The sequence below is a fragment of the Bos javanicus genome, chromosome 7, assembly GCF_032452875.1.
Source record: "Bos javanicus breed banteng chromosome 7, ARS-OSU_banteng_1.0, whole genome shotgun sequence".
In the NCBI taxonomy this organism is placed as follows: domain Eukaryota; kingdom Metazoa; phylum Chordata; class Mammalia; order Artiodactyla; family Bovidae; genus Bos; species Bos javanicus.
In genome coordinates this window covers 96,063,916-96,090,862 of record NC_083874.1, presented here as the reverse complement: position 1 = coordinate 96,090,862, position 26,947 = coordinate 96,063,916, and the positions used below count along the sequence as shown (strand labels likewise).

The 26,947-nt window shown below is 40.8% G+C and overlaps 1 protein-coding gene across 1 annotated transcript; it reads right to left on the bottom strand.

Moving 5' to 3' along the window:
• Positions 1–367: 367 nt before the first annotated feature.
• LOC133251699 (2'-5'-oligoadenylate synthase 1-like) lies at positions 368–25,618 on the bottom strand. The gene is made up of 9 exons (XM_061424460.1): positions 25,539–25,618; positions 24,855–25,043; positions 23,892–24,078; positions 21,227–21,417; positions 18,390–18,550; positions 12,525–12,649; positions 4,833–5,022; positions 1,379–1,588; positions 368–697 (listed from the first exon to the last, which is right to left on the bottom strand). Exons 2-9 carry the CDS (start codon positions 25,011–25,013, stop codon positions 541–543), a joined length of 1,380 nt encoding a protein of 459 aa, XP_061280444.1. The 5' UTR covers positions 25,014–25,043; positions 25,539–25,618; the 3' UTR covers positions 368–540.
• Between the last annotated feature and the right edge of the window lie 1,329 nt (positions 25,619–26,947).

Genomic DNA, 26,947 nt, shown 5'->3' with positions numbered 1-26,947 from the left:
AGGGAACTAAGATACTACATGCCCCAGGGCAACTAAGCCCACATACCACAACTACACAGCCTGCATGCTGCAAGAAAGATCCCTCATGCCACCCCTAAGATGGATGCAGCCAAATAAACAAAAATGAAGTATTAAAAAAGAAAAGTCAACCTGAAACTTTAATGAACTAAAACTAAAAAATGGGAGCTATTTTACCCTTTCAGTTAATCCTCTCTCAATGGATCTTGGGGCTTTATTTATTTGTTTACTGTCGACACTTGGATTTTTTTTTTTTTTTTGAATGTTTTCTGGTCACAAGGCCACCAAAGCAAGTGAATCCAAAAAATGGGGGAGGGGAATTCAATTCTCTTAAAGGCTGAAGCAGATCTCTTTATCTGAAGCGATGTTTATTAAAGATTGGGTTCACTAAAGTGGTTAATTAAATTTAGACAATTTTCTTCACATTGCTTTTCATCCAGAGTGTTCTTCTTGGCAATACGTTTTGAACCCTTTTTATTTCTCCACAGAAGTGCAAGGACAGTAAGTAGCTCCTCACCCAGTTTACCAGGCATCTGTGAAAAGCCAGGGGGGCTCAGCTCTCACTCCGCTGAAGAGAGGCTTCCGTAAGCTAAGTTTCGCCACATGGGCAACTTCATCCCAGGCATTGCAGGTGTCACACACGTTGACAGTAGGATTTACAGGGTCTAAAACGAATGGCCTAAAACAAAGCAAAACAAACCTCCCACTCTCCATTTCTAAACCAGTTTCAATTTGCCGGATGGTTGTGCTGTGTGCTTACAGTCGTGTCCGACTCTTTGCGACCCCATGGACTGCAACCCACCAGGCTCTTCTGTCCATGGGATTCTCCAGGCAAGAATCCTAGAGTGGGTTGCCATGCCCTCCTCCAGGAGATCTTCCCAACTCAGGGACTGAACCCAGGTCTCCTGAATTGCAGGTGGATTCTTTACCGTCTGAACCACCAGAGATGCCATATTGGTAGAAGAGGGGAATGCTGGAGTTAAAGATGTAATTCTGTTAAGAAAAGGAATCCCCGGGAACCATGGGAGGACCAGCCACGCCTGTAGGAACCCCACCAACCCTGACTCCTACTCATTTTCCCTTCCCAACTGAGGAAATCTGTCCTCCCTGGATTAGGTCTTCCATTTCCACTTCACTTGTTGTCTATAACCACATTCTATTCGTTTTGCTCAAATTCCTCTTAATTCGCACTTTAGAATTAGAGTTCTGTGAGAAGCAATTAAAGGAAATGACTTTGTAGTAATCAGGGCCGTCTCATTTACACTGAATCCCATTAAAGCTACTCTTTGCTCCAGACTTCCTTCCTTGATGACAGACCCATTTCCTATATCCTAAGGGGGTAGGGAAGAGAAACAGTTACCTCGTGCGCTTCTGGGTAACTTTTACAAGAACGGGGAACTTGCGAGGATAGTGTCGGTGCCAAACCACGTCGATATCTGCATATTGAACCAGAAGTTTGAGGACTGCCCTCATTCCCTGCACCAGGCTGAAGGACAGGGGCTTCTCCGCCCGTTCCCAGATATATATGGTGAGGAGCTCCACTGTGTAAGAGGAGGGAAGTCTCCGAAATCTAGACACAGAATGAACCCAGAAAGTGAAGACAAGTTTATTCAGTTATGAGAAAAATCCCAGCTCTAAAGGCAATTAACAGGATGAAATTTCACTCTCAATCTCACTACTTAGCAAATAATAACAATATTTCCATCAACCCGATTGGCGAAAAGCAGGAATTTTAATATCCAACATCGGTGTGTTTGTGAGGAGATGAACACTCTATAGGTGAAACTCTAAATTAATAAAGTGTTTTTTGGAGTCAATTCTATTAAAATTTGACTTGTTCCATCCTATTGACCTAGCATTTTTCACTTCCATGAATTCACTCTGTAGAAACATCTACAAGTACTCAAAGACAGATATAAACAAAAGTATGTTTTTATTTTATTGTTTGAAATAGTAAATACTGGAATGTTTATCAGTAGGGGACTAATTAGATGATTTCATGGTACATGTCCTACTGCACTGTCCAAGATGGCAGCCCCCAGCCATATGTGAATATGAGCATTTGACACGTGGCTAGTTTAAGTATATACTATATTTTCAAGAAATATAAAGAAAGTAAAATATGTGAGTGATTTTTTCGTTGATTTCATATTATAAAGATAACATTTTGGATATACCGGGTAAATATTAAAATTACTTTCGCCTATTACTTTTTACCTCTTTAATGTGGCTACTAGAATATATCATATTGCATATGAGGCTCGTATTTAAACCTCACTTTCTATTTTAGACAGTGTTGTCCTGTACAAGAAGCAAGATAGCTCACAATGTACAGATCTAAAGATACAATGTAGATTAACCGAAAAAATTTTAAAACAATAAACAGCAAATACATTTTAAAAAATTAAGCATACACAGAAAACAAACTTGGAGAATATGCTCTAAACACATTGTTGGGAGTTGGGGATTGAGGATGAAGAAAGAAATGTGTTTGCTTTTTTTATATTAAGTCTTTTAAATTGTAGTTTATTTATCAGGGGAAAAAATGAAAGTTGATAAACAAACTTGGGAGGAAAAGAGGAAAAAACCCAACATGAGAATTTTAGGATTTCATAATGGTTGATATCCAAATATGTGTTTTTACTGCCTTGGCATCCATTAGTCATAGAAATATCTTTTGATGATATATTGCAAAATTATGCAATTTTTTTCCTCTAATAGAATTTAGGGGAAACAGAGTAGCATTTTCCTACTATTACATTAAACATTTGTTTTTACCTCAATGAAGGAAATAGAAAAACTAAAAGTAGACAAAGTCTCTTGTCCTGGTAATGAATAGTGAGTCATTTCAGTGATTTCAGATAATCAGTAGCTCAGTCCCTGTGATTCTCCCTCAGGGGCTGTCAACAATGAACACAGGATTTAAAATCCATTTCTACTGATGTTCCCAAATGCCCAAAGTAAATCATGGTTGGAAGTTACTCAAGCAGGAGATGTTCTTCACATTTTATGAAAGAAAATATAGTGAGGTCGGGGGAGACTTAATAAGCATTGAACTATTTTACTTCACATTTTTATACCATTATTACATATATATTTATATAGCTCTGATATGTGTTCATATTATTTTGTATCCTGTTTTAGTCATTTGAAATTGTTTCATGTAAATGTTTCCATGTTTCCCAAACTTTTCTTGAATAGTAGTTCATCAAAATTATATGACAAATTTACTTGCACCTCAGGGAAATTTTCCTTCCCAATTTTCATTATCTTTAGTAGCACTATTCTGAGTATGCTTATACAAATTACTTTTTTTAATGTGATTTATTTTCTGTAAGGGTAGTTCATCTAAGCATTTCTGATCTCTCTTTTTAAAATCTTTATTTTGCATACTCTTTTTTAATGATATTTTAATACAAATGGCCTCAATTCTTCTTTTAAAACCAAATAGTAAGAAATATTTATTTTACTTCTGACTTTTACCTTTTTTTTTCTTTTTAACTCAGAGGGGAATTAAGTTGACAAATGGTTCAAATATTTTAAAATCCTTAACACATAATAAATACTTAATACACATTGCCAGATTACTTTCCCAAAATAGAAAACCAATTATCATATTGGGACATATGTGGTCCAAATTCCCCACAATACCACCTTTTTAAGTCTTAGAATGATTTTTCTGCTACATTAATACATAAGTTTCTTCTTGCAGACCTGTAAACGCTTTCCACTACCAAAAAAAAAAAAAATTTGTTAGATTTCAAAACCAGGCTTGTCATCTGACCAAAAATCTCCTCAAGGTAAGAAGGTTTATTTCTTTTTCTGTTTTCACTAGTAAATTTTTACTCAACCAAAAGAGAAAAAAATATATAGGATGGTTAGAGATGCATAGAGATAGGCGGTAACTACACAGGAGTAATGTATGTTTTAACAAACCGCCTAATGTTATCATCAATATTAAACAGAGAAACATATAAAGAGTAAACAGAGTGTGATTCAGATGAACAAATCAAGATTGTTAACAACTTCATATAAAGATGAAGATTTATTCCATGTAGAAAATGGCCATATATAAATATGTTATAATAAACCCCGTCTCTGCTTTTACTGCCAAATGGAGAATTCATATAACTATATTCTAGCTGTTTTTCAAAAGTTTATCTTATAGTACTTAAAACCAGTATCTGAGTCTCCCTCACATCCCTTTACTTTACATTAGAGTCTGTTGCTATCAAAGTGAGGGAAAAAGACTACAACAGCCACATCATCAACTTTGGAGGCGGCCCATCTCCACAGAAGAAGGCAATGGCACCCCACTCCAGTGTTCTTGCCTGGAGAATCCCAGGGACGAGGGAGCCTGGCAGGCTGCCATCTATAGGGTCACCCAGAGTCAGACACAACTGAAGCGACTTAGCAGCAGCAGCAGCAGCATCTCCACAGAGGATGACTCTGCTCTGTTAGAATCGCCTACAGTGGAAGGCACACCAGGTGTGAACACTGAAGGACTCGTGCAGATCATGCTAACAGTTTCCCTTTGCCTTTCCTGTGCCTTCCTTCCTTGCAGCAACCCATTTGGTTATGCCACTGAATATTTTGGTTTCTACCAAATCGTTTTGTTATACCTGGAATAATAGAAGACAGATGTTCCGTATTTTATAACAACCCTCATTCTCTCTCTCTCCTTTCTCTCTCTCTCTTTCCCTCTCTACACGTATTCGCTCTGCCTACCAAAGAAAGACGTGGGACCTGAAAGAGCAGAGAAAAGGAACGTGAAAATCGAAAGGCTCACGGGTACCCATGTGCTGGTTACATACTTGTTCTCTTCGGTGGGGCTGGCAAATGATGTCTTGAGCCAATGTATCATTAAACGAATGAGCTCCTTCACCCTTACGACAGAGGCCTTGACGAAATCCACTTGGTATCGTACGAGGGCCAAGGCGCACAGCTGGGCCTCGTCACTGTCCTTACAGGGGTATAGCTTGCAGTAAAGGTGAAGTTTTAAATCTGTAAACACCAGGGAACAAAGACAACCGTGAGACTTTCCCCCTCCTTTCCTCTCCTGGTTTCCCGCGGTACCAACGAGCTATGTTACTCTGATTAGTTAGAACTTCAGCATTTAAAACAAAACCATTTCTGTACTTAGGAGAGTTATCACGGTCTACCCCAGTGATTCAAAGAGGAAACTCCGACATTATGGTGCCAGAGCAGTTCAAACGGAGCAAACGCTAGTGCAGGGAAATCTTTCTCATCTGAGGAGGAAAATTTTCTATCAGCAGAGGAAGTTTATTTCTCAGAAGCAAATTTCATTACCGTTTGCAAATATCATCCAGCATATAAACTAAATACCATAATGCTCTGTGCACAAGAACCTATACAATCTCTTCTGTTTAATTATCTAAGTGGTTATTATCTGTATATATATTTTCAGAAGACAGTCTACTACCTGGACACTTGAAGGAATTGATTCTATTTACAAAAATAGAGATGACTTTAAAAGATGCCTTTTGGTCACATTGAAAACAATCTGGCAGTTAGCACTACATTAATGAGGGAGGAAGATGAGGTTAAAGAGCAAGCATGACCAAATAGACATCTCTATCTTATTACTACTCATAAAACAACATAAAATCTCACAAAACATCATTAAGTCAGGTTGTGCTTATTCTAACTGAATGATATATAAATGTCCAGTATCTTTTATCATAATCTACTTAAATTTTCCCAATTAGACACAAGAAGAGGTGGCAAGAATACACAGAAGAACTGTACAAAAAAGGTCTTCACGACCCAGATAATCACGATGGTGTGATCACTGACCTACAGCCAGACATCCTGGAATGTGAAGTCAAGTGGGCCTTAGAAAGCATCACTACGAACAAAGCTAGTGGAGGTGATGGAATTCCAGTTGAGCTACTCCAAATCCTGAAAGATGATGCTGTGAAAGTGCTGCACTCAATATGCCAGAAAATTTGGAAAACTCAGCAGTGGCTACAGGACTTCAAAAGGTCAGTTTTCATTCCAATCCCAAAGCAAGGCAATGCTAAAGAATGCTCATACTACCGCACAATTGCACTCATCTCACACGCTAGTAAAGTAATGCTCAAAATTCTCCAAGCCAGGCTTCAGCAATACGTGAACCATGAACTTCCTGATGTTCAAGCTGGTTTTAAAAAAGGCAGAGGAACCAGAGATCAAATTGCCAACATCCTCTAGATCATGGAAAAAGCAAGAGAGTTCCAGAAAAACATCTATTTCTTCTTTATTGACTATGCCAAGCCTTTGACTGTGTGGATCACAATCAGCTGTGGAAAATTCTGAAAGAGAAGGGAATACCAGACCACCTGACCTGCCTCTTGAGAAATCTGTATGCAGGTCAGGAAGCAACAGTTAGAACTGGACATGGAACAACAAACTGGTTCCAAATAGGAAAAGGAGTACGTCAAGGCTGTATATTGTCACCCTGCTTATTTAACTTATATGCAGAGTACATCATGAGAAACGCTGGACTGGAAGAAACACAAGCTGGCATCAAGATTGCCGGGAGAAATATCAATAACCTCAGATATGCAGATGACACCACCCTTATGGCAGAAAGTGAAGAGGAACTAAAAAGGCTCTTGATGAAAGTGAAAGTGGAGAGTGAAAAAGTTGGCTTAAAGCTCAACATTCAGAAAACGAAGATCATGGCATCTGGTCCCATCACTTCATGGGAAATAGATGGGGAAACAGTCGAAACAGTATCAGACTTTACTTATGGGGGCTCCAAAATCACTGCAGATGGTGACTTGAGCCATGAAATTAAAAGATGCTTACTCCTTGGAAGGAAAGTTATGACCAACCTAGATAGCATATTGAAAAGCAGAGACATTACTTTGCCAACAAAGGTCCATCTAGTCAAGGCTATGGTTTTTCCTGTGGTCATGTATGGATGTAAGAATTGATGATTTTGAACTGTGGTGTTAGAGAAGACTCTTGAGAGTCCCTTGGACTGTAAGGAGATCCAACCAGTCCATTCTAAAGGAGATGAGCCCTGGGATTTCTTTGGAAGGAATGATGCTAAAGCTGAAACTCCAGTACTTTGGCCACCTCATGCGAAGAGTTGACTCAGTGGAAAAGACTCTGATGCTGGGAGGGATTGGAGGCAGGAGGAGAAGGGGACGACAGAGGATGAGATGGCTGGATGGCATCACTGACTCGATGGACGTAAGTTTGAGTGAACTCTGGGAGTTGGTGATGGACAGGGAGGCCTGGAGTGCTGTGATTCATGGGGTCATGAAGAGTCAGACACGACTGAAGGACTGAACTGAACTGAACTGAATATGAATCTATTTTGTATACCTTTATATGTACCTGTCCTGCCCAATTAAATTGTCACACAATGACACACTTGTTAATCATGGCACATTTAGATTCTGCAATACATAGTTTTAAGTTAATTGGCAAGAAACTATTTTACTTGTAAAACACTGTAAAAAAAAAAAAAAAAGCTTTATGCCTTTATCTGGATTTCTAATTTTAAGAGTGTCTGTACAGTCCTTTTATACAGGTCCACTTGTTTAGGGCCAAATCGGAGACAGAAGAGTAGACTGATTATCAACAGGATTGAGAGTAAAATCAGATTCCTGTAATAAATATAGATGAACAAATGAAGCTGTTTATGGCAAATATTCTCATAAATGCTGTTAGAGCCAATAGATTCTAGTCCTAAACTTACAAGGCAACAGTCATTACAACTCTTAAAATACCCTTTGAATTTTACTGACGGTCTAACTTTTTTTAGCAAACAGACTTAGACAAAAACTCAGGTTTATGATGATAAAAGGTAGAGAAGCAATATTTTAACTTAAATTTGGGTATACAATAGGTATATCAGATATTTGATGACCTTTTCCTATTATCTGATAAGACGTCTTGGCTGACCCAGAGATTATCTACTCAAACCCACCTCTGTATCAACATTTCCCCTACTTCAAGATTCTTCATTGACAGGAACCTAAGTTGGTGATCTCTAACTTAAATTATTTTTGAGGCTTGTGACTGTCTGTTTCTACTCTGTTGTGACTTAGATGAGTTTATTTTATCACCATCATCTTTTGTAAAACAGTCATACTTGGGTCCCTTGCCATTAGTCAAGTAAATATTCTAAGCACTCTACATTTATTAACATATTTCCTCTTTAACAACCATTGATGTAGCAACTATTATTATCTCCCATTCACAAATAAGGAAATAGGGTTGGAGAAATTGTTTCCCAAAGTCACACAGCTAGGAAGTCAAGCCATCTAATGCCATTTTACTATCCTATGTCACAGGTGAGATCTGAGCCCAAATGCTTCCTAATCAGAGGCTAATTCCATACTTCTCAGACTTTAATGAGCACAAGAGTCACTTGGAGATCTTTTGCAATGCAGTTTCCAACTTAGTAGGTCTAGGGTGGTGCCCAAGATTCTGTATGTCTAACAAGTTCTTAAGTGATGCTGCCACTGCTGATCTGGAATCATATCTGGAGCAGAAATACTGTCAACCACACCTTTATCAAACCTCACGGCTTTGGGCTTCATTGTGGCAGAAGGGGCAAACTATTAATTGTCTAGCATAGATGTGAGATGTGCAGGGAATAATATTAAGATGCCTGTGAGGATTTGACGTGATCATCTGAGTCTTGCTCTGACAATCACTGGCAACATTTAGCTGCCCATTAAAATTCCCTGGAATCCTAGGACTTCTCTGAATTGCTCCTCTCCTGTCAAACCCATTCCCCATCATCAGTGGAGAGAAGCAGGGTTACATAATAATTTCAGTCTTTTAAAAATTCATTTCACACAACTGTGCTCAAGAACTCAGGGGAATTAGAAGCCAGAGTAAAAATATACTTATGCCCCACTGGGAGACATTCTAGCTTCAGAGCTACTGATATAAACTCAGATTCTCAAGACTACCCAAGAGATGGCTAACAATTGTGCTTTTGAAGTCTGCACACAAGAAAAAAAAAAAAAAAGCATTTTACACAAACATGAGAGCTTCATGGGCTATGGTGAGACCTAAGGAGAAGGAAGTATCTTTTCTTAATAAATATTCATTGAACTAAATACAGTTGCATGCTATGTGATTTGAAATTAAATCTTTTGATTCTTACAACTATCCTTGAGGTAACTTTCTTATCTCAGTTTATAGATGAAAAGCAAGGCTTCAGAGTTTCTCATGACTTACCTAAGTTCACACAGATAATGTGAAATAAAGTTGAGACTTGGCCTCAAGCCCAGTATGTACTGTCTATTACATAACTTTGATGTCATGTCAGTCTACACAGGGCCTACACAAGGAGAGAGACCTGGATTGTCATCCCAGTTCTTACATTTACTAACTACATAAATGTGGGCAAGTTTCTTAACTTTTCTAAGGCTCAATTTTTAAATATTCAAACTGGGAAAATAGCTTCTTTTCAGGTTTCTTGTGCAGGTTCATTTATCAGATTAATCTTAAGGCAATGAGAATTATATATGCCATGTAATAGGTGTGGGATAAATCACAACATTTAAAAAACATCATAGGTTCAGGGAGAGTATCATGCTGCTAAGTCACTTCAGTCGTGTCCGACTGTGCAACCCCATAGACGGCAGCCCACCAGGCTCCCCTGTCCCTGGGATTCTCCAGGCAAGAACACTGGAGTGAGTTGCCATTTCCTTCTCCAATTCATGAAAGTGAAAAGTGAATGTGAAGTCACTCAGTCGTGTCCGACTCTTAGCGACCCCATGGACTGCAGCCTACCAGGCTCCTCCATCCGTGGGATTTTCCAGGCAAGAGTACTGGAGTGGGGTGCCACTGCCTTCTCCCGGAAGAGTATCATAGGGTTACTAAAAACTCAGGTTGGGCTGAGTTCACACCCTCCTTCCTAGTAGCCCTTCTTATCTCAGAGTTCTCCTTATCTCTGCCCAATGTAGATGATATTATAATAAAATGACCTATTTGTGTGTCTCCAGACTGTAAGGCCCTCCAGACTATAAAGTCAACTATGTCTTATTCATATTTGTGCCCCCAGGCCTAACACAGTTCCTAGAACATGATAGGCATGCAGAACATATGTATTGACAAATTATAGCACAACAGAATTTTAATATGAGCAGCACATTGTCCAACAGTGCTGATAAGTAAAGAACCAGATTAAGAAAGTCAACATATTCCACTGGAGTTTGGCTGAGAAAGGGTAGGATCAATGCTATGCTCATTCATTCCCTTTTCCAATACATATTTATTGAATAAAAAAGTTCTAGGCACAAATGTGGGCTCCCTGGTGGCTCAGCTGGTAAAGAATCCTCCTGCAATGCAGGAGACCTGGGTTCAATCCCTGGTTAGGAAGACCCCCTGGAGAAGGGAAAGGCTACCCACTCCAGTATTCTGGCCTGGAGAATCCCAGTCCATGGGTCCCAAAGAGTCAGACACAACTGAGTGACTTTCATTTTCACTTCAGGCACAAATGCAAATGTTATCCTCAAAGACCTCCAAATGCAATGCACAATGGCAATATAAGGGGAACATGTTCCAGCAGCAAACCATGGGGGATTCCATTGGAATGCAGAAGAGGCAGGTCCAGAAAGGACTGATGAGGGAAGGAAGGTCACCAGAGGTGCACCAGGTCTTGAAGGGTAAGGAGAAACTTTCAAGGCTGAGAGTAGGATGGGACAAGAAAGGTTTATCAGGAGACACATAGTACAAAGACACAGAGAGAGGAAGGAAATATTTAAGGATTAGTGGCTCATGAACCTCTCCTCTCCCAAATGTGAGCCCCAAAAGAGCAAAAATATTGAGCTCCTACGGAATTCATTGTTAAGTATTTAATGGTACGAGGTAGGTATTCCAGAAATGATGGTTGAATCGAGTATATGAATCAATAGATCAATGAACATATTTGATACCTGCTGCTAAGCCAGAGCAGGGCTCACACATTGCTATGGCCTTTTCCATTCTGCATTTTGCCCTGCAGAGAATATACCAATGTTTCAGTCAAGCAGACACTTACACTCAAGCCCCAAGTTTTCTAGAGGCTACATTTATATCTATATAAATCCCTGAGTCATCTGAGACTCTGATTGGGCTATTAAAACAAAGATAACACAGATGAGGTGGCTTAAACAACAGAAATTATTTATTTTCTCAGTTTTGGAGGCTGGGAAGTCTATGATCACGGTGTTGGAAAATTTGGTTCCTGGTGAGAGCCTTCTTCCTGGCTTACCTTGGAGGTGAAGGCTGACTTCCCACTCCCTGTTCATGTGGTTGAGAGAGGAAGTTCCGGTGTCTCCTCTAACAAGAGGCATGAATCCCATCACTGGGCCTCACGCCCATGATGTCATCTAAACCGAATTGTTGACACCTCTCAGAGGCCTCACCTCAAGACGATCGCGTCTGGGGGTAGGCTTCAAAGTGTGAATTTTGCGGGACACAAACATCCAATCCATAATAGGGCCCTCATATTTTTGCCTAAAATGGAGATACTCTATCTCCCCTTTTCTGAGTATGATTAGTGGTTATGCTTCATATCTCACTCTGATGCTGCTACTGCTGCTAAGTCACTTCAGTCATGTCCGACTCTGTGTGACCCCATAGACGGCAGCCTACCAGGCTCCCCCGTCCCTGGGATTCTCCAGGCAAGAACACTGGAGTGGGTTGCCATTTCCTTCTCCAATGCATGAAAGTGAAAAGTGAAAGTGAAGTCGGTCAGTCGTGTCTGACTCTTAGCGACCCCATGGACTATAGCTCACCAGGCTCCTCCATCCATGGGAGTGTCCAGGCAAGAGTACTGGAGTGGGTCGCCAGTGCCTTCTCCGATATCTCACTCTAGATACCACAAAATCTTAGGGATGCAAGTTCAAGAGAGAGGGAACGTATGTAAACCTATGGTCAATTCATATCAATATTTGGTAGAAACCAACACAATTCTGTAAAGCAATTATTCTTCAATTTAAAAAATAAATAAATAAATAAAAAGCAGCTCCTTGCAGGCCAAGTCCAAACTTGTTCTGTGTTCTTTTCCCACTCTATTATACTGGCATGCATGCTTTAGTCATTTCAGTTGTGTCTGACTTTTTGTGACCCTGTGGACTATAGCCCGCCAGGCTCCTTTGTCCATGGGATTCTCCAGGCAATAATGCGGGAGGGGTTGCCACGCCCTCCTCCAGGGGATCTTCCCAACCCAGGGATGGAACTCAGGTCTCTTACATCTCCTGCCTTGGCAGGTGGGTTCTTCACCCCCAGCACCACTTTGGAAGGCCCTTGTTATATTGGACAACTAGTTCATACTTGATCCTACTTCTTAAAACTGGTAACATAAGGATGACTGGTGTTAATACACTGCAGGGGGAAAAAAGTGACTTCCAAAACCAATAAGCGATTCAGTTCTTCCAGAAGCCTAGCTCAGTACTGTATCTGGATGTGGTCAGTCCCCCATAAATACATATTAAATCAATAGCCATTTTAAAGGTTTCTTGGGAAACCAAACAAATAAACCTTACCTGTGGAAGGTGTAGGTCCCAGGATATCATAGTAAGCCATGATCTCAAAGGAATGGCTGTGAAGACTTTCAGTACATAAAAAACTGAATCTTAGAGACAGTGGTGTTCTCTTTCCCATTAGTATCCTTAGAAAAGAAGCATGACATTGTATGAATGATTAGAGAAAGAAGAGAGAAAAATGAGATGAGTTTTGACCATCCTTCACCTACTTCTAGCCTTGGTGCTCCCTTGGCACCTTCTTGGACATGCCAGGGGTGTTCCCTTCCCTGGATCTTGCAGTTTCTGTTCCTCTATCTGGACTACAATTAACTCAAATAATTCGCACAGCTGGATCCCGGCTTCATTCAGGTCCCTGCTGCCCCATTTGGCCTTTCCTGGCCATCCTTTAAAACAAGAACTCCTTCCCTATTCCCTATCTCCTTACCCTGTTTTATGTTTCTTCAGTTCAGTTCAGTTCAGTCGATCAGTCGTGTCTGACTCTTTGCGACCCCATGAATCGCAGCACGCCAGGCCTCCCTGTCCATCACCAACTCCCGGCAGCTGCTGCTGCTGCTAAGTCGCTTCAGTTGTGTCTGACTCTGTGTGACCCCATAGACGGCAGACCACGAGGCTCCCCCGTCCCTGGGATTCTCCAGGCAAGAACACTGGAGTGGGTTGCCATTTCTTTCTCCAATGCAGGAAAGTGAAAAGTGAAAGTGAAGTCGCTGAGTCTTGTCCAACTCTTAGCGACCCCATGGACTGCGGCCCACCAGGCTCCTCCGTCCATAGGATTTTCCAGGCAAGAGTACTGGAGTGGGGTGCCATTGCCTTCTCCCCAACTCCCGGAGTTCACTCAAACTCATGTCCATCGAGTCGGTGATGCCATCCAGCCATCTTATCCTCTGTCGTCCCCTTCTCCTCCTGCCCCTAAGCCCTCCCAGCATCGGAGTCTTTTCCGATGAGTCAACTCTTTGCATGAGGTGACCAAAGTATTGGAGTTTCAGCTTTAGCATCAGTCCTTCCAAAGAACACTCAGGACTGATCTCCTTCAGAATGGACTGGTTGGATCTCCTTGCAGTCCAAGGGACTCTCAAGAGTCTTCTCCAACACCACAGTTCAAAAGCATCAATTCTTCGGCACTCAGCTTTCTTCACAGTCCAACTCTCACATCCATACATGACTACTGGAAAAACCATAGCCTTGGGACCGCTTGGCATTGTATTATTTGTTTATTTCTCTCGTGGGGGGTATAAGGTGCACACAGGCAGGAACTGTTTGTTTTGTTCACTGTTCTATCCCTAGTATCTGACACATAGTAGATGATGAATAATTTTTAAATGAATTATTATCTAAACATGGATTGGGGCATAAGATACTGTTAATTATGAATATGATTAAATGAAATAAGAGAACTAGACTTCTATTTCTGAGTATAATGGAATAGTGAACAGCCAACCAATGCTCATTGGGAACAACTGGAAAACTCGATTTAAAAAATTATATGCGTGTGTGTCTTAGAGGTACTGGAGGGTTGCTGCTAGAAAGGTCAGGATTTAGTGAGGACTGGGGTGGCAGATTGTGGAGAGATGGACTCATAGTCAGCTGCCTTGTTTCCTGGGGACATATGCTGATTTGGGAAATAGACAAGAAGCTGAAAATAAAGACTTTGGACAAGGAGAAGCTTTGGGGGTTCAAGAAACAAGTAGAACTTTATCAAGCTTATGAGGCTGAAGCAATGCAAAGACTTGGAAATCACAAGCATGATGAGAAGGGAAGGGTGGAGAATTGAACTCAAGATATGACCTGCTTTTCCCTCCAAACATCTGCTGAGTTCTGAAGATGCCTGGGACAGGTATGGTTATGAAATGAAGCAAAATGTCATCTTGAAAAGCTGAATGGAGGTGTAGGTAGTCTGTCCAGGCTGAGACAACATGCATCGGGATTTAGTCTCGGGGACTGTGGAGACAAAGGTTAGAGGAGAGGACTTGGTGAAGCTGCTGGACTGTAATGCTGAGGAACTCAGTGGCATGTTGGAGACAGCTGGAGGTCCTTAAGAAGTATTGATGCCTTGGCTCACCTCCAGATAGTTTTAGTCAATGGGTTTGGGGGTGGGACCTGGGTGATCAACTCTTATTCTATCCATTTGGTGAGGAAAGGATACCCCTCTCTGGAAAAAGAGACCATCAGCTAAAGCATCTAAGATGTTTAATGCACAGGGCCCTGGTTTTAATCTTTAAATCACTAGAAATGAAATTTCAAATCACTAGGAATTCTAAGAGACAGGGCTATAACATGTTAAACTAAGAAGAAAACCAAACTGTAGAAACAGACCCCATAGGTGATCCAAATATTGGCATAAATGGATGAGATTTTAACTGATTAATATGTTCAGTGAACAGAGGAACAGATAGCACAAGGAGACAAAAAGATGAAAAATTAAACCAGAGATAGATTTTCTATATATTAAAAAATGGAAATTACAGAACCGAAAAAAATAATTGAACTTAAGAAATTACAGAAAAATTTAACAAAAATTACATATAGCAGAAGAGACTGTGACCTGAAAGACAAGCCAAAAGGCATCATCCAAAATGAAAAAAAAAAAAAATTGCATATATAATGTCCTTTCGTTTGAATTGAACAAGATTTCTGAAATTTTAAATCCCCTCAGCACTTTTCTCTAAATGTCAAGAACATGAAGGTGGCTCAAGTGGTAGAGAATCCACCTGCCAATGCAGGAGACACAGGAGACTCGAGTTTGATCCCTGGGTTGGGAAGATCCCCTAGAAGAGGAAATGGCAACCCACTCCAGCATTCTTGCCTGAAAATCCTATGGACAGAGGAGCCTGGTGGGCTACAGTCCACTGGGTCGAAATGAGTCGGACATGACTGAGCACATACACACACCACCAAAGGAATATGTTAAATCATTATTATCATGACTATATTCTTCTCTCTCAGTCAGGAAGGGTGAAAGGAGTGAAACAAACCAGTAGCCTAACACTCCTATCATCATTTAGAAGCAGATTTTGCTATGCTCAATATAAAAACTCTGTGTTTGGTAGACTCTGTCCTACGTGGATAAAGTTTACTCTTGTGAATGCCAGAGGGCTTAAATGAGAGATTGAATCAACTGGGGAGTTCAGATCACTTTTAGAATGGGTCAAGATTAATGAGAATGTCAGTACTATCCTAGGCTAATTTACATGCAATTTAATATCCAATGAGTATCTCAAAATATTTTTGCTATTAATATCAGTGGAAATGGGACATGGATCCTGGCAGTGCTTGGTCATGAGTCCTCAGATGATATATTTGCCACTGTCCACTTGATTTCAGCCTAATCCATCAACATGTTTTGTCTTGGCCATGTCTTGTCAGGACAACTCTGTCCTGTCCTGTGGCTTTAAAAGGGTCATGTATCAGAAAAGGGTCTTAAGTTATCTGACCTGATAATATAAAGAGGGCTTCTTGTTTTTCTAAGATCTCTAAATCAAAGCAATTAGAAATAAGAGCTAATGGGCAGAAATCCCAATCACAAACATAACTAACAAGTTATAGACATGATGCATTTTTTACAGCAGTGTCTTATTAAAAGCTCAGAATACGTTTCCCCATTGTGGTTTTCAATAATAAACACACCAGTGTGTGCAGAAAGGAGCCCCGTGCCTCTGGTGCATAAACGATTTCTAGTACTTTGGGCTTACGGGGCAAGTCTCCTGAGGTTTCATTCATAAGCAGCGCCCAGAAAATGACTGACATAGAACAGTTGCTGTTACTGGTAGGTTAAAACGTGGACTTGTTCCAAAGGACAAGAAAGGCTTTTCTCACACTCATCTTTCAAAATAAAGTAACTGAATAGCTTTAAAAATAACAGCAACAAACAATATATCACCAAAAACCAGGTATCAACTGAAACAATAAACGTTTTTACTCTCTCAGTGGGTGGGAGTCAAAACCAACTGTCAGACTCACATATCTGCTTCTTTTCCATTTTTAATTCAATTTGCCCTTCAAGTGAGTCACAGTGTGGTCTTGGTTGCTCTGAAAAGCAGAGAATAAAGCCAGAAAAAGCAACTGCTGTATACAGATACTAGTACAAGGCAACATCCTGGACAATCTATCTCCTTTCCTGACTTCACAATCCTTTCCACTCAGGCTGCCTTAAAGTCTCATTCATCCTGCAAATATGCTCCTTTTTTTTTTGCCAAAATCGTCAGCAAAACAAAATAGGGGATAAGGTATATTCTGCGCTGAACTAAAACCATTATAGCCCCTTGAAAAATCACTCTGAGAAAAAGAATAGGCATTTAATAAACATGAAGGAAAGGATGGTGGTTACCTGGGAATTCGGTTCAACTTTAAAGGCTTGTCAATTAAATTATTTAATGAGTTGAAAGCATAGAAGGAATAGAACTTAGAAAATGAGCTTGCTTGTTTTTAGGAACAATTAGAACAAGTAAATGAAGGTTTTCAGAGCTGTTCTTTTTCATAGGTTCTACTTCAAAATTCATTCTAGAAATCCAACAAAATAAAAGTTTCAAGCATATTTTGTCCAGGAGAAGAGTGCCTGCCTGATATCCAGAGGAGAGGAAAAGGAGTTAGGGAGAGCTCATCAATTAGGGTCTTTGACGCTGAGCGGGCAGGGAGTATAGAATTAGGACATTACAGTGAAGGACAAAGATTTTGATTCCAAATAAGGTCACCAGGGAAAGGGTATACCCCAACTCTTATTTTTAATGTGCCTTGAGAGTACTTTAACTGTCCTATTTTGATAAATAATAATAACAATGATATAATGTAACCTATAGTTTACAAATTTAATGGGGAAAACTTGGAAGAAGCAATGGGTAAAAATGAAAAACACATTCTCCTATTTCTTTTTTTTTTTTTCTTTTCTTAAAGGTGGTCTTTCCCTGTTCAAAGTGTAATCGTATGTGAAACTCCATCACTTCCCTTTTTGCCTTTCCAACCCCAGCGTGCTTCATTATAGTCACCATCATGCCATTCATCTGACGTCTTTGCTAACTACCACAATTTAGTAGGTGTTTGGTATTCCTAAAGGTAGTGTTTTTCATTAAAAGACACATTCAAACTAGTTCTGTATACTAATTTGAAGCAAGGGCTTGGTAATGAATCTATTATTTAAATTAATAAACAGTTCTGGGACGTTGTTTTAAAACATGGATCTTATTTTAGGATTGAAGTGGCACACAGCCTGGTCTATTTTTCTCCCCCAAAAATGCTTTACTCACTTTACGACATAGTTTTTTGTATTTTTTTTTTCATCCACAATTCATTAGACTGAATAAAATAGCAGAAGATGTAAAATTGAAATAGAAAAATAAATAGCAACATGTCAAGGTTTTTTCTTTCTTCTTTTCTTTTTGTAACTCACCAAAAAAAACAAAAGTTCTGTCTAGCTGGCGAATTCAACATTGAGGGCAAAGAAAGCTTGCGTGTAATGTCAGCAAAGCCATTTCAGCAAACGACCCCAGGACATTGCTGAAGGGAATGTTTATCAGACAAATGTGTCTCCAAAGATTCTTCCTACTTGGAGGCACCTTTCTCAGTCCTTCCTGTTTGCATTCCTCAGGGTCAGATTTCAGCTAAGAGAGGGAAATTGAATAAAGGTGCATTGGAGAAGATATAATTAGTCCTTAAATCATAGGATCTCAAATTCATGAATTTCCTTGAAAGTTTAGCTAGAAGTCTTTAAAAAAAAAAAAAATGCCCCCGGGGCAATCCCTCCAAGTTTTCTCCCAAGAATTTAATGTTCACTTATACAAGTAACATTACTCAATAATGGTCTCCTGTGCTGAGTTTCCTCTGGCAGTCTTTTTCACCTTTGAAATGAAGAATTCACAGAAGTGCATTCACCCAGACCTGTTCCCATATGCAGTTCGCGTCAAGCTTTCTCTCAGAGTCTCCAACCCTTCTCTCAGTTGTTTCTTGAAATGGTTCACATCGGCAAACACCTCACTGAGCAGGATGATGTCAATCTCCGAGCATCCTTGGGTGTCGGTCCCTTTCACATAAGAACCACCCTGTGAAGACAGCGGGCACGATGTGGGGGAAAGCTCAGCTAACCTTGAGGGAAGTGTAGATTCCTGGCTGTAGCATGTTTCAGTCAATTAACACTGTGAATAGCTTAAATATATGCTACTTTATCTTCCCTCAACTTGGGGGGGGGCGGTAAAAAAAGACAGGAGAAGAAAGTCATCTACGATGGTTCACAACTAAACTTAGGTTCAGTTATGGGAAGAAAGCAGAATTTGCAGGAAAAGTCTGAAAATCCTTATGAATAAAGAGAGCTAGAAGTTCTCAGAGTTTCTACTTGAGAGCCACTTGATTGTGAGGAGTCCACAAAGGTGGGAATTAAATTCCCCACTAGTACATGTGGTACCTAGGTGTCCTGAAATAAACCCATTCCTACCAGTTGAAACCTTGAGTGACTGGTGCTTCTGGAGGGCGTTTGTTTGCTATATTTCCAAATAGATCACCAATGAGTTCAATAAAGTATTCTGTCATTATAATTAATGAGTACTTATTGCAAATCTCTTAACTAAATATAATTTTATAAAAGTCAAAACTTAAATTAGTTAGCAGCACAGCCTTGCTCTACTTAGCACTCAAAGAAAACTTTAGGTTGCAATTTCCCAAAGGACGCTCTTTAGCAGTAAAAGAAGCTGTTACGTATGATTTGGGAAACATTACATCCACAAGGTAAAAGCGACCTGTCAACAGACTGTGACAACACAATTTCTCAAGAAGTTTAGAAAACATTGTAAAGCTCTCAGTCCTCTGCCATTTATTGCATGTTAATTTCTTAAGGACTTCCAACAGCCCATTCCGTCAGGCACCATGGGGCTTGCTCAAGCAAGCAGCAATGTGCCAGTTTTATTCTTGGCACCGACCTAGCCAACCTTTTTTTTCTAGAATATAATTGCTTTACAGTGTTGTGTTAGTTTCTGCTGTACAATGACGTGAATCAGCCATATGTACACATATATCCTCTCCCTCTTTGACCTCCCTCCCACCACCACCATCCACCCACGGGGGTCATCACAGAGCACTGAGCTGAGCTTCCTGTGCTATAGAGCCTGTTCTGAGAGCTGTGATGGCAACTGCTGACTCTAGGATTATATGCCTTAGCTGACACCTAAGGATCGAGAAGCTGCCTGTGCAATCCCAGAAATGCCTGCCCTGCTAAAAATCCAGAGACAGGAAGTCATTGCCAGAACTCTCGGCTTCAAAGTCATCCTGCACCCGCTACATCTGGACCAGGTGAAATAGGCACCCTGTGCCCTCCGGCCTTTGCTCTGACTTCACTGGGTTCTGGACTCAGTCTTGTGGTAGTGCAACTAATTGAGGAAACCCATTTTGTCACAGTAGCAAGGGAATGTGGGAAATGTAGTTTTTAGTGCTTCCTTAACCAGAGAGAGTTTGTAATGTGCTAACATGTACAGTCAACCTCCAAGAATGGTATATGCCGCTAAGTTGCTTCAGTCGTGTCCGACTCTGTGCGACCCCATAGACGTCAGCCCATCAGGCTCCGCCGTCCCTGGGATTCTCCAGGCAAGAACACTGGAGTGGGTTGCCATTTCCTTCTCCAATGCATGAAAGTGACAAGTGAATGTGAAGTCGCTCAGTCATGTCCGACTCTTGGCGACACCATGGACTGCAGCCCAACAGGCTCCTCCATCCATGGGATTTTCCAGACAAGAGTACTGGAGTGGGGTAAGAATGGAATATAGGGCACAGCAATTTCACAACTTAGTTGATCACCGGCCCTTGTTTTCACCTTGTGGGACTGGAATAGAACTCTGACTCCCCATTTCTAGCTCCTGTGATCATGCTTTATTTCTGTGGAAGAAAATATGCTCTTTCATATTCAGGCTTTTTCCACTGCTATATTAGGTAGCATTTAATCATACTCTTAAATCATCTTTGCTATTGTTACATTAAAAGTTAACATTTTTATTTTAAATAGACAAGGCTTAAAGATACTTTTATAACAATTGTGTGCACTTTAAAATGAAGAAATGGAAAAATGGTAAAAAAAAAAAAAAAGCCCTCAGAACTATGTCCCATATTTTTTTTCCTCTAAACACTGATTAGATACTATGTAGTAGTGATACTAACATTATAAATAATAATGATAGAAGGGAAATCACGCCATCATTGTTGTTAGGACCCCTTCATTGTGTTCAGGGTATTTTCCTTCAAGGCAGTTTTCACAGAATGACCCTGCGCTCTGTGGACAACTGTTCCCGGACACAGTGAACTGTCTTTAGGCTGAGAGGAAGTCCATCAAGACAGCACCTAATTACTTCCATAGGCAGGTTGCTCAGGCATGAAACAGTGCTCTGGGGGACAGGCGTAGCTCCTTTGCCTGAAATTCCCTTAAGCATTTAAAAGCATCGGTCTAGTGAGAGCCAAGTCTTTGGCCCTGCCAATGTAAAGGCACTTTCACCCCTTGGGCAAAAACTGCCAACTTTAATGGGTTCCAGCTGTCACATGGTTGAGTGCCTGCCCCGCCAGCCGGCAGCTTGCCCTGGCATTTCAAAGGGCTCCTAGCAGGCCTCTTACAGCCACTACAGAAGGCGAAGCTGGCCTCTGAACACATGGCCCTGCCGGATTGATGTCCGTCACCTCCAGGAGAAAGGAATGGCTTCCTTAGGGCTGCGTGGTCCAGCCTGAGGGCTGGGGGCTCAGATTACCTGGATCACTCGGGAGGCCGGCACCGGAAAGGAAGTCTGGATCAGCTGGAGCAGGGCACCGATCTCCGCTGCACAAGCAGCTCTTTGAGAACCAGAGGCAGGGCAGATTTTTCGGTCTGCAAATCTCTGTAGCTCTTGGGGACCTTTACACTCCAACATATTATGAGGTGAAAATCCTGTGGACATTTGGGCTTCATAGAGAAAAGATCAATATTTGACATTTGCTGCACAGAAATAGATATGTGTGTGTCTGACACAAGCATCTAATTTTGTACGCAAGTTACGTCTAGTTAATTACCAGGACTGCCTTGTTCTGTCACAGGGAGACCTACCCTCTCTGCTGGTAGGGCGTGAGGGGAACCAGCAGAGTTCACTCCCTCTGGAATTAGCTGGCATGTTAACCCTAAGTCCCAACAGAGAAATGGCTGAATTTCTCTGAGAATAAATTGAGATATCCATTCTTATGTCAGGAAAAGGTCTTTGCCCTGATTCATAAATCACTTTAAGTTTCTAAATGAAAAACATGTATGTTATCAAGTTTCAATAAAATGATCCCAGGATAAAGCACTCTAAGTTAAGCCATCTATTCTAAAGGTCTTAAACTGCCAGCCCACAGGCCAAATTCTACCTGCAGAATGTTTGCCTTAGACACGCACAGCGTTTTCAAAATGAAGAAACTGAGTCAACAGCTAGAAATCAAGAGATAGTACATTTTTTAAAATGAGGACATTAGGGGTGTGTATGCTAGTGGATGTGTGTGTTTGTGTTTTAAGACAGAAATGCTGACGAGACTGGCCACACACTTCACAGGAAGGAACTGAATAATTGAACTCTTAAGTTCAGTAAATGGGGCATGTGAGCAAAACTGACAATAGACTGATTAACCAGAGGAAAAGCATACAGATTTTATTGATCTTATTTTTTTTTTAATGTTCACAGAGTCCTTTCCAGAAAAGAAATGAAAACTACCAAGAATCAGACTTGAGTATTCTGAAGCTCCAATACTTTGGTCACCTTATAAGAGCCAGCTCATTGGAAAAGACCCTGATGCTGGGAAGTTCAAAATAATCAATATGCTGAGTTGGCACATTTTGAGATGGCATATACCTGATGCCTTTCAACAGTTCAGAAAATTTCATAAATTTGCACTCGATACATCATAGTGTGTGCGTGCTCAGTCATGTTTGACTCTTCATGACCCCATGGACTGTAGTCCGCCAGGCTCCTCTGTCCATGGAATTTTCCAGGCAAGAATACTGGAGTAGGTTGCCATTTTCTCCTCCAGGGGATCTTCCCAATTGAGGGTTTGAACCTGCATCTCCTGTGTCTCCTGCATTGCCAGGTGGATTCTCTACTGCTTAAGACATCAGGATAGATCATACACACACCAAAAAAATCCCTGAGAATTTGCAATAATAAACTGGCCTTCATTTAGGTTTATATAACAAATTCATATTATCATGGAGAATTAATTATAAAGAGGCCTCTGGCAAATGCCTTGAAGAAGAACTCACTAATCCTTTCTGGAAATGAACTTTCAACTGATCCTTCCCTTTCAAGCACATATGGAAGTTTCACAGAAATTGAATATATACTCAGCTATAGATAAAACTCAACACTTAGCAGAGAACTGATATCACACAGATTACATTCTCTGACCAATGTGCAATTAAATGAGAAATCAGTAACAAAATAGCTAATATATCCCATACTTTAAGAAAGTTTTAAAAACACATACTTCAAAAGAGTCACAGATCACAGAAGAAATCACACTATAAATCAGAACATAGTACTAAACAATAATAAATTTTACATTAACACTCAGAGGATACACAGCCCCTTCTTTAAATTTCATCAATTATGCCAAATTAACAGATTGGGGTTTTTTTGTTTTTGTACATTTTGATTCCTTTGCTTGAAACACAGTTACCATTCCTTTTATGGACATTTCACCAAAAACTGATCACTTTTCAGTGACTATTTTATATTCGGAGCCAATTATTGTTTCCCGAAAAAAAGTTTTATCTTAAAAGACTTTCATAGAGCAGCAACCACCAGTTACTTTAGGGGACAGAACCATAAATATGAGAGCAGAAGGTGTATTATGTTAGTTTTGTGGTAATTTCTGATGGACAGACCATAATCTGACTCCCACTTGGATCCCGACATTCTATCCCATTTTTGCTGCTTCTGAGTTGTCTCTTTGCACAACGCCTCAGTTTCCCAGCTTCCTCCTCCAAGGTGCCTCTACAGAATTACCCCCCACCCCCAAGAGTATGGGTTTCCCAGGTGGCACTAGTCGTAAGGAGCCCGCCTGCTAATGCAGGAGACCTAAGAGACATAGGTTCGATCCCTGCATCAGGAAGATCCCCTAGAGGAGGGAACGGCAACCCACTCCAGTATGCTTGCCTGAAGAATCCTATGGACAGAGGAGCCTGGCGGGCTACAGTCCTTAGGGTCACAGAGTCAGACATGACTGAAGTGACTTAGTACACATGCATGCCCCAAGAGTATACAATCTCAAGTATATACTAGCTCCACCCTCTGCACTCTCTATTTGCCATTCTTGGAAACAACCTGTAACGCTCTGACGTAGGGAAGCCACAAGACAGCTTCTATGCAGCGTGAACATCCATACAGGGAAGGCACCGGGCATCTCCATTACCTCTTTTGTGGGCTGTAAAGTGATGGTCTTGTATTTCATGGTTCTCCCGACTAAGGACTGTCCCAAAGCGTCTAGAACACATCCTACATGTTTTTGATATTTTTGTATCCATATATTTTCCATTCCTTTCTTCTAGATTTTCCCAGTGTAGCTTGTGTGTCTCCATGGTTGACCTGTCACGTGTAGACTGAGAAAAAGTAAATACTTAATCCAGGAATTATAAGAGCTATTTCAGAGATCTGCTGGTTTTCATTTGGCTTCTCACTAAATGCTCCCATTCATGGGCACAGAGAATTCTCATTCTATGTTCTCAAAACATAGCAAAGTCCATTAGTTTGGGTTTTTGGTGTGTTTTTTTTTTTGACACAGATGGAAAACTGCTGCAGATTAATAAAGCAATGAACCATGAGAACCATACTGCTGAAAAAAGTATTTTTAAAAAGGCACTAGTTTATATTTTATAAAATCAGAAGAATGAGAGCCCAGTTCTTCTTTTGATGTTTACTTTTGCAGGCCTTGGGCTAATCACTCAACCTAATTGGGTCTTTGATCCTTCATTTGTAAAATGGGGGAGGGGAAAGGAGGCAAGGGAAGTCAATTAGTCTACCTCTAAGGGCACATTAAAAGTGAAAAATTCTAGGGTTGCAAGGACTCCATCCCCACACAAGCACTTTGGAATAATTACGATAGCGCCTGCCCTGGGTATAACGCCTGGTCCAGGGAATTCTGCCCAGTGCCCCCAGCAGCTCTGCAGGATGGGTCATTTAGAGCCAAGAAGACTGAGACACGCAGCTTTAACCACTGCATCTGACCTGTGGCCTGTGGCCACGAGTTTTTCCTTTCAGTTTTCTGTTAATAAATCTTCATGAGAGAATGAAAAAAACAAAACCAACAAACACAAAGCATAAGTATTTTAGGAAAAGGAGATTCTCGCTCCCCGCCCCCCACTTTCGCTCGCTGTACCTCACTGTGACCTCGCTGCTTCCCCTTCAGGACTTCTTGGTCACATTTTTCACGGTGAACTTTTCCAAGATGCTTCTGTTGAAAGTGATACTTCAGAGCCCTGCCGCTGATAAAGTCACTCCCGCAGTGCTCACAGTTGTAGGATTTAAGAGTCCACATCCTTTCCCAGTGAAGGATCAGATTTAGATCCTGTTGATGACAAAGCAAAAAGATAATAAGCCCTTTGAAGAAAATCCAGTCCCTCAGAGTTAACCAGAATAAAGATAATATTGTTTCTAGTGTGCTAATTTGTGCTCTATTGGATGAATGTTTTCCAAGACGTTTATTTCTCACTGATATCAACTATGATAGCATGAGAATAGTCATTTAAACCAGCTGCTGTAACTCGAGTTGATAAACATTTAGGAGGCTGTAAAGCCAACAAAACCAAGTGCAAAGCTGTGTGTGTAGGTATATAAGTACATTTTTTGAAAAAGAGTTTCAAATGAATCTGTAACCTAAGAGATGTTAACTGTGGATTTAGATATTATCTTTACTCAGGGACTCTCTAAGAAGCGTCATTTCTTCAATTTTTATCACTCAACGAATTCCCATAAATGAGAAAATTATCATGAGTGATGATTTCTACATCTTTCAAATTAACTCTGTTCTTTTTTAAAGTAAAAAAAATGCAGAAGTTTGTACCAAGGGACAGGGTCTGGAAGATGTGGGCGATTCTATTCTCCACCTGGCTGCTTCTGAAGCTGTTTATACGTTTGTTGCTAAGAAACTCAACTTGGATTTGTACTAACTTGTCTGAAGCTTAGAGCTCCTTCCTCAGAGGTAAGCATTGTGGGATTTGTAGTTACCGGTTTCTTAGCAAGTGGTCAGATTAAATATTTCTAAGTGCACTCAGATTAGTTTGAAGCTGCTACTGGAACAAATTGTCACAAACTTTAATGGCTTAAGCATATAATATTACTCGCTTGTCCTTCCGTAGGCCAGAAGCCTGACATGGGTCACACCGGGCTAAAATCAGGCTGCATTCCTTTCCGGAGGCTCTGGGTAAGATCCACTTCCTAGAGGGTGACCCACATTCCTTGGTAGGTGGGGCCCCTTCCTCCATCTTCAAAGCCAGCAAAAGCCAGTGGATCCTATTCACACCCAACCATTCTGATCTGTTCTCTTCCCCTCTTAAGGACCCCTGTGGCTCCATTGGGCTCAACTGGATAATCCAGGATAATCTTCCCATTTTAAGGTCTGCTATTAACAGCCTTAATGCTATCTGCTAACTTAACTCTCCTTTGCTTTGTAAGGTAATAAACTCAGAGCTTCCCAATATTAAAATGTGGACATCTTTGGTGGGGGGCCTGGGGGGGCATTCTTTTTCACCCAGCACACTGTAGCTCTAAAGTTCAATCAGGAATAGAAATGAATCCAAAATGTATCTGTATAAGGTGGAAGAAAAGCCAAATGCATTCACTCCTTACAAAAACTTTGGTGCTTGATGGGCTTTGGGGACTTTGTGTCAAACAAATATGGAGCTGCTGGGTGATCTGCTACTGAGCAGATGCTGTTTCCACTGAGAACAGCATGGGTCCTGTCACATAAGGAAGATGTGAAAGCAATGTAGTGGTTCATGGCAGCACTTTAAAAAAATCAAATAGAATAAAAGTAGAGAATATTGAACATAGTGAAGGTAAACAATGATTTGTGAAACATTCTTGGGCGACCAACCACCAAGTTTGCCTAAGAGTAAGGGGGTCCCTGTTAAACGCAGGATTTTCAGTGCTAAAGTCAGGAAATTCTCAGGCAGATTGGGACACACTGGTTACTCTATCACTACCTCAGAGACCACCTTGAAAATCAGCTTCTTATCCAGCCCTAAAGCTCCTCTGAATGGATAGATTGAGTCCCTGTAAGACCCAAGGTCGTGTGTGGGGTTTGCAGAACTTGATTTGATCTGCCCAAATTGTGATGTTTGCCCTGCCCTAGGTGTTCATTTCTAGGCCAGTCAACCTGGACTGAGATACAGTGAACCCAGGCAGACACAGGACTCAATCTTATGTGCCAAGTTCTCTAAGGGCTGCAGAGGCAATGTTGGGCATTCATGG

Excerpts from the sequence above, each read along its gene's own strand:
- LOC133251699 (XM_061424460.1), bottom strand. The coding sequence starts at position 25,013 with ATGTGGACTCTTAAATCCTACAACTGTGAGCACTGCGGGAGTGACTTT. Across the intron at positions 18,551-21,226 it reads CGGCCTCCCGAGTGATCCAG|GGTGGTTCTTATGTGAAAGG; the intron begins GTAATCTGAGCC and ends CTGTCTTCACAG. Across the intron at positions 5,023-12,524 it reads GGGACCTACACCTTCCACAG|ATTTAAAACTTCACCTTTAC; the intron begins GTAAGGTTTATT and ends TGGTGTTTACAG.